The 8,577-nt window shown below is 32.5% G+C and overlaps 1 protein-coding gene across 1 annotated transcript; it reads left to right on the top strand.

The window, feature by feature from the left end:
• Nucleotides 1-827: 827 nt before the first annotated feature.
• On the top strand, nucleotides 828-7,194 carry LOC131933790 (uncharacterized). Its single transcript, XM_059290359.1, has 8 exons — nucleotides 828-928; nucleotides 1,231-1,359; nucleotides 2,257-2,739; nucleotides 3,307-3,422; nucleotides 3,901-4,041; nucleotides 5,358-5,469; nucleotides 6,087-6,166; nucleotides 6,686-7,194. The coding sequence occupies exons 1-8, from the start codon at nucleotides 860-862 to the stop codon at nucleotides 6,996-6,998; spliced, it is 1,443 nt and encodes a 480-aa protein (XP_059146342.1). The 5' UTR covers nucleotides 828-859; the 3' UTR covers nucleotides 6,999-7,194.
• The last annotated feature ends 1,383 nt before the right edge of the window (nucleotides 7,195-8,577 follow it).

Genomic DNA, 8,577 nt, shown 5'->3' on the forward strand with positions numbered 1-8,577 from the left:
CACACTGTTCATTGATTTACATTTTAGTATCGCTACTCTAGTCATTAAAGTCTAACGTCCCGATAGTATGGGGTGGTATATCGTTTGAGATCGATAAGTTTGTGTCATTTAGTAAACGTTTCTATTGGTTTACTTTTAGCAAGGTACTAGCTTGACTAAAAAAAAAAGTAGATATAGTTTAATGTAATATTAAGGCAGTATTGTGTCTATTGTGTGCATTAAACAAACCCGTGCTATTAATACTAGCAGGATTTTTATAGTATTAATCTACATAAATCGTTTGAAGCTGAATTTTAGCTACACAATATTTTAAAGAAGCTAATTTTCAGTACATTTTTTACTTTTTAATTTTTTAAAATTATATTTCTACGCTTGCATAACTAAGCAGTGTTTCTTCCAGACTTTTTTCTCCCAGGGGGGGGGGGGGGCACTTGAAATTTTCGGGTGGAGTCGTACTAGAATTTCCGGGGGGGTCGGGAGGGGGGACTATAGATAAACATCATGTGTATTAAATGTGAATACTTTAAAGCATTTACCGGAGTAGGGGTGGGGGGGGGGGGGGGGTGACACCTACTGCCAAATTAACAAAGAAAAGTGGGGGGGGGGGGGGGTAACAACATGAGGGCTACACCGGGTGACACCGAAATTGTTATTATCTGTTCAGTAAGTTCAGTAAGTTTTACCTTTTACCAACATGATTTTTCTCGTATTGATATGTCAATATTTCAACACATAGTTGCCGCCTTTCTAACGTGATGAAAAAATCGATGTTTATCCGGCAAGGTAGTGGACATCTTCAAATCTTATTTTTTAGTCTGTTGACCGTATGGGAATATAGTGGACACTAAAAAACCAAACGATGCGTAGAGTAAGATGCAAGAGCTATGGTTCTTTTCTCTCGGCGGTGTTCAATACAGTTTTTCATCCGGTATAATTTTACATTATAATTTTATTTTAAAATGTTTTATATATATTTTATATTATAAACCTATATATATATATATATATATATATATATATATATATATATATATATATATATATATATATATATATATATATATATATATATATATATATATATATATATATACATATATATATATATATATATATATATATATATATATATATATATATATATATATATATATATATATATATATATATATATATATATATATATAATCTCTGCGAAATTTGTTGACAGTATAGAAATTCTCGATCTAGGTAATACAGTCGCTGAAGTTATGCAGTAGACATATTGCAGGTGTACGCGTCCTGTTTAAGAAATCAGTCGCGTCCACAGTTTTTGTAACGATAGTGTTAGTTGGTCTTGTCGTTATCGAGTTATCGCATGTAAGTTCTAATTATTATAATTTTAGTACTACTTTAGTTTTGATAAGGATATTATAAAATCTTAATGATATTATATTTTTTATTAATTTTATCGCCATTGTATCGATTTAGTTAGCACCTTTATTAGATCACTTTTATAGCTAATGCAGCAAACATATTTTGTTCCCAATATATTTATTCGATTTGATTTTAACGCGATATGATAAAAGGATCGTGTCTATTTTGGATAATAAATATAAATTAAATTGCACATATAAAATTTTAATAGTAAATGCTGCTCAAAATACTTACATTTGTGTAAATATATAAAATAGCAAGATAAATATGTATTTATAATTACGTATGTTAAAATTTATCAGTTAGAAATTATGTCAATGGATTGTATATATATATATATATATATATATATATATATATATATATATATATATATATATATATATATATATATATATAATCTATATATATTATATATATATATATATATATATATATATATAAAATAAATATATATATACATATATACATATATTTATTATATATATATATATATATATTTATATATATATATATATATATATATATATATATATATATATATATATATATATATATATATATTTATTTATTTATTTATATATATATATATATATATATATATATATATATATATATATATATATATATATATATATATAATATATATATATATAATATAATATAATATAATATATATATATATATATATATATATATATATATATATATATATATATATATATATATATATATATATATAAAATAAATATATATATATATATATATATACATATATACATATATTTATTATATATATATATATATATATATATATATATATATATACATATATTACAGGACGTATTCATAAAAACCATCTTCGAGCGCCACAAACTAAATACTAGGCAATTTATACCTCACGTAAACAGCTCATCAACAAATTTAGTACGGCACATAGAAAAGGTTGACTCTAAACTACTAGTGCCTTACTCTAACTCAACTTCAGACTTTAACAATATCTCGCACCTGGCCAATGACCTTAGAGCCAAGCTCGCGCTGGCCGATCACGTGACAGACATTGACAACATCACCAGCAGATGTCAGCAGCTGGGGATTGTCTACCCAGGTGAGTGTAATGCCACGGTCTCAGGTGAGCGGTGCCTTCACGCCGCCATACCTGATGATGTCGTCACTAGGTTGGAGCACCTGGTCTTGAACAAACGCCTGCAGGTGCCAGAGACCTACCTGCGTGCCATTCAACATTTAACGGATCAGCTGGATCGGGATTATGAAGTGATTATCGTGAGCGCTCTGTCGTCAAATCATTTTAATGAAACACAGGTAAGCACGGCCGTGTACGTTTTTATTTTAGTCATTTTAACAATGTTTTTCTTGTTTTATATGTACGGTACTGTATATGTATATGTGATAATTTCTTTTGTGGGTCTTCTTTAAAGTGGGTACCTAATCAATAGCTAGTGTAGATATCATGTACACCCTGTACTTATCATGATAAGTAGGCTACAAGTTACATATTCTGAGTTTTCATATACAATGAAGATAATTGTTTTAGAGCTTTATAGGACTGTTTATTTTCACACCATCATTTCCCGTTCGTGCCCGAAACACATGGGGCAGATGAAGTTGAGTTCATCTGTGTTAGAGACCACGGCTTATGAAGAGATAGTGTTGTCAACACTATGCCTATCCGCCTTGCTTTTCTTACGTGGGTTAGGTACTCATCAGAGCTGGGTGGACTCAAGGACGTGCTAATAACTTAAACCCGTTTTCAATGTCGAAACTTTAGCGTTAGCAGTCTAGCTCTCAACAGCTAGGCCAAGCCGTCCCATAGTATGTGTTTAAACCATTTGTTAACTTTACGGTACTGATTAGTTATCTCTTTAACAGGCTATGCTAAGTGATCTACACGAATTCGTGTTTCCCATTCTCAAAGACTTCCGACTGGTTCTGTTCGACATCGGGTTAAAAGTTGAAGAGAGGGAAGAAATGGAAAAACATTGCAGGTATGGACATACCCACACACTCACACAAACATTCACATTATATAAGCTAAGCTGGTAACTAGGAAGTGCTGAGATCTGATCCGGGTCAAGGCAGTATAACGTCCTTAAGTCCACCCAGCTCTGATGGGTACCTAACTCACGCTGACCGCCTCTTACCTTCATTTGCCGAGGTAAAGAAACACATGGACTATATTTTTCTACCCAATAAATCGCTTGGTCTAAAATGATTTTTTACTTATATATATATATATATATATATAAATATATATATATATATATATATATATATATAATATATATATATATATATATATATATATATATATATATATATATGTATGTATGTGTGTGTGTGTGCGTGTGTGTATGTGTCAGCGAGTAAGAGAGTGAAGGAGAGTGTCTGTGTGTTGTATATAACAATAGCCTTACATCTCTTTGCTTCAACTATATATTGTTTACTACGCTTTAACATCTCCAGATGTACGGTAATAATCTTTCCATTTGACCAATTCCCAAAACACTTTGAAGAATATCTGAAGTGTTACAGTTGGAAACCTGTTGTGGTCAAGGCGGTGTATGCTAGGGCCAATGTTGTCGTATGGATGGACGCGTCAGTTAGGTGAGTGGTATACATTTAGATCATACACAATTGTATTACTTTTCTAAACATCTTACACGAATTGTATCACTATTTTACTAGAATACTCATCATCGTTACTTTTTGTGCCCAAGACATAGGACCGCCACAAACAGCTCCCTCCACTTTTGTCGGTCACCGGCAATTTTCCTGACAGTCCCCCATGACAGTCTTGATTCTGCCAGCTGCTTCCCCGCCCTGCGCCTCCACGTCTCCCTTGGCCTTGCCTGCTTTCATTTTTCCTTGAGGCACTTGAATTCTATTTCTTTGAAGTTAGTTTAAAGTTACCGTATATTCATTCCAACGTGTAGACAAAATTTAACCCACATATCGTAGACTAAGTGTTGATAAATGCCAATCATTAATTACCGTGGGGAAATTGCTGGACATGTTATATAGGCCTACCCCATAGACTTATGCAGAAAATACAGATGTTTTAAAATAAAGGGTAATTAAAAATTAAACCGTGAAATAAATCGTAAATTTCAATGTTTTTTTTTTTTTCTGGTGGGATTACAACTAAAATGAGAGACTAAAATAAAATCAAGCATAATTTTTAGAACATTTTATTGTAAAAAAATTAAGCTCTCATTTTAAGTAATTCTTAAAAAAAAAACACTTAAGCCTGAAAATAATTCAGATATTTAATGTTTAACATCAATGCTATTAAATTAGTAGTTCGAGTGAACTTGAAAAGATGTTGTTTTTTTTTTTTTTTCTTAAAGCTGCGTTTCTATTTATTTTCTTTAAGCCTAATTTATACCATGGAGTTTCACTTTAGTGAGACAAATCTTGAATGTTTGTTCAGGAACTGTGTGATCAATATTCTGAAAACCCAACTTCGTAAAAAATTCATAGCAATTTGTACTTAAAACTTTGCCCATACAATTATTAAATAAAATTAATACACTATTAAACCAAAGTACCCAGTTCAACACATTTTGTTTTCAAATTGTGTGCTAAATGCTTTTTTGTGACAAATTGTGCTTATTTTTTAAATTTTGTTTAGTTACCAAAAACACTAAATTTATCAATTACATCCAACATTTAAGTAGACAACATCAAATCTTTAGTAAAGTCTAACAAAAATCAAATAGTCAGATTGTTGTATACATATTTATTTTAACACCACCGTACATGATTTTTAAACTATGTAATGTAATTTATTTAATTTTAAGACTATTCTCGGTTGAGTTTATTGATGGTTTAATTGTTTTGAGACTATTCTAGGTTGTTCATTGATGTTATATCAATTTTAAGACTATTCTCGTCCTTTGATGTTTAAACTCCACTTGTAGATTCACGATCCCCAAGGCTTTGCAAGACATAATCGCCAGGGTCAAAGTCCAAGGTGTGTTACAGAGACGTCCCGGGTTTAACATCAGCAACCCTTACTTTACTCTTCCACAGGTAAACACAATGGTTGTATGTCAATCAATGTATTCAATTTATTCAATTACGGTAACAACAGTAGGCACGGAGTCCTTTTTTTCACAATGGCCGTTTAAAAAAAACAGCATTGTTATTAAAAAAAAGCAATGGAGTAGTAAACACATAGCAGTAACATAGCATTGAAAGATTTTGAATAAAGAAATAATATTACATAGTTATATACAAAATGAGATATAATGAGAATATAATAGATGAATGAGAAATGCTGCAATGGGTAAGTTAAGGGGGTCATTAAATAATTGTTGTTTTAGTGTATATATTTATAGGACAGAAACAATGGCGTAATAGGTCGGGGGGTTATGCGGTGCGGTAAATGTGGGTGTCAACAACCCTATCCTCGAATTGTTTTGCATTTTTGGTTTGGGTTATCCCCATGTCCCCAAACTATATGATTATTTGAACAAAAAACTATAAAATATTGTTTCGACAGTACTTTTGTTTAGGCTTGTTTTAAATGGTGTCACCTTTTATGTAGTGTAACCCGGTAAGGACAATCTCTATTGATCGATTGGATCGATTTATTCTAGAAACTGGCATAAAGATATACGTTGTGTGTCGAATTTAATTATTTCCAGATGTTTGAGTATTTCGGGGATTCCCCGTGCGCCCACCTACCGTTCTATCAAGTTGAGAGTGGCTTTGGTGTTTATCACAGGTAATGTAGCTGTCATGGTGTTTACATTTGACAAAAAACTCATTGGAGGTGTTTTATATGTACATATATATATATATATATATATATATATATATATATATATATATATATATATATATATATATATATATTTAATGTATTAAACATTTCTCAAAATAACATTATTTCATAAATAACGTAAATGTAAAGAATGCTCTTTAGACCTAGCAACCCATTTGCAAGATGATGTAAAGTTTATGTGTTTCTTTATGGGAAGGCTGGGTATGCACTCTACCAAGCGGCCTTTACTTCCCTAACATGAGTTAGGTATCCATCAGAGCTGTGTGAACTCAGGGAAGTTCTACTTAAACGAACCCGCTTTCGTACTCCAGACTTTTAGCAGCCTAGCGTTCTGCCGCTTATGCCACGCCGTTAAGTCTATTTGAAACTAAATTCTTACGGAATAAAATTGTACTTGAGATATGTTGTTTATCTTGTTATTTATCTTACATTTTAAACTTGTCCTATTCCCTCTTACAGGGAGCCGTTGATCGAACAAGCCCTCATCAACCCGTGGGTCGCATGTGCCCTGAATCCAGAATGTTCCTGCCCAGTGGATCCCAGAACTGTGAAGAAATGCCCTCACGGCTTTAACCCCCGAGAATTCGGCCACTGCATGAGAAATGACCAGTCCTCCTTGACCATTATCCTGGGCAAGTTGTTCCGAGAGAAATATTTGTACTTCGCCGTGCCGACCGATGGTACAGTTGATATTGAAAGAGGAGATCGTTTAGAGTATTTCAAAATATTGGATGGGGAAAACGCAGAAACTAAAAACAGTAGTATTGTTTAATTTTTTCGTTTGTGCGTTAGTAAATCTCTAACTTTTTACCTAATTTCAGTAGTTTTTGTTTTTTATTGTTGATATTTTTGTTTAGTGTACACAGCTCAAAGTAAATAACCTACATGTTATATCAAAGCTAATATATACTATTTTAGCTAGGCAAGCCACTGCCGGGGACTTAATAGCATAACGTACTACCTATTTCCTTTATTCTAGATTTAATCTTAAGAATTCTCTGTTACATTTCAGTTATTAGAATATGAAAATAAGCAGCTTTAATACCAAGCGCTATTTTCTGAATGGTGATTGTATTCAAATTGAAATTATACAAATTTGTAGCCGTCTTTTAAAACCGTCAATGAGGGTCTACTCGGATTGAAGTTCAGTAGGGGGATGCCGACATTTGCCTACGTTTTAATGTGAAATTCATTATTAATAAAACTTTTTTAAAAAGATAAATAAATTGTTCGATTATTTGTAAATAAAAGACACATTTTTGTAATATTCTATTACTTTGTTTTATATGAAAAATCTGCTATGAAAAAAATGTTTGCTTATAATACACTTACAGTTAAAGCGATTTAAATAGTTTTTTTGTTGTGGACATACACATCCTGCGTGTACCTATATCGTAAAAGTGGTGTCAGTAGGCCGGGTTACACCCCGGTGCGGCTCCTCATGGTGTCACCCCCCCCCATTTTTTTTCTCTGTAAATGTCGCTGTTTGTATCACCCCCTCCCCTGGTAATAGCTTTCAATTGTTCACATTTAATACTATTGGTCTAGCAGTAGAGAGCTGGACTGCTAACCCGTAAGTCTCGAGTTTGAATCTGGGTTCACGTCAGTAGACCGTCCCTGAGTCCACCCAACTCTGATGGGTACCTAACTCACGTTAGGGAAAGTAAAGGCGTCTGGACATAGTGCTAACCACATTATCTTTTCATATGCCGAGGTCACAGAAACAAGTGAACTCTACTTCACTTGCCCTATAGACCGTCAGGGAACTTTACTTTAAAATACTATCAATGTTAATCTACAGTGGTTGTTAATACAGCTGGGTGTAACATTGTTTTCTCTATAGTTTGCATTTTATGTCTTTGTGTAAACCCGGGATCGTCATTATGTACTTAAAACACTTTTTTTCATTGAACTGGTAAAAACATATGTATTCTATATATCTTGCAATTTTTTTTATCTTGGTGTCACCCCCTAAATGGTGTTACCCAGTGCGAGCCACATCCTCGCCCCCACCTCTCGACGCCTCCGATGTACACATCTCCACGTACCTGTATGTACCCATAATGTGCACACTTCTATGAACATGTATGTATACATAATGTACACATATGCATGTACCTGTATGTACATAAAAAGAACACATTAATAACTTATATTGCTGATATCTAGGGATAATAACGTACACATCATGTACATAACATCATATATTTTGTATACCTACCATGTACACACCAAGAACATATTATATACACATCGTTTTTAAATTTCCCCCACATTATATACACATCAGGTACATATCATGCACATAAGACTGACACGTCGTTTTCATTTATATGCACATTTGAAGTACA

Source organism: Physella acuta, unplaced genomic scaffold (genome assembly GCF_028476545.2).
Source record: "Physella acuta isolate Inbredline_101_S28 unplaced genomic scaffold, ASM2847654v3 ptg002632l, whole genome shotgun sequence".
NCBI classification, from domain to species: Eukaryota; Metazoa; Mollusca; class Gastropoda; family Physidae; genus Physella; species Physella acuta.

Bases quoted from the DNA above. Each gene is read 5' to 3' on its own strand.
- LOC131933790 (XM_059290359.1), top strand. From the start codon at position 860: ATGCGTAGAGTAAGATGCAAGAGCTATGGTTCTTTTCTCTCGGCGGTG. The intron at 2,740-3,306 runs GTAAGCACGGCC...TCTCTTTAACAG, and splicing joins ATCATTTTAATGAAACACAG to GCTATGCTAAGTGATCTACA. The intron at 3,423-3,900 runs GTATGGACATAC...TAACATCTCCAG, and splicing joins GAAATGGAAAAACATTGCAG to ATGTACGGTAATAATCTTTC.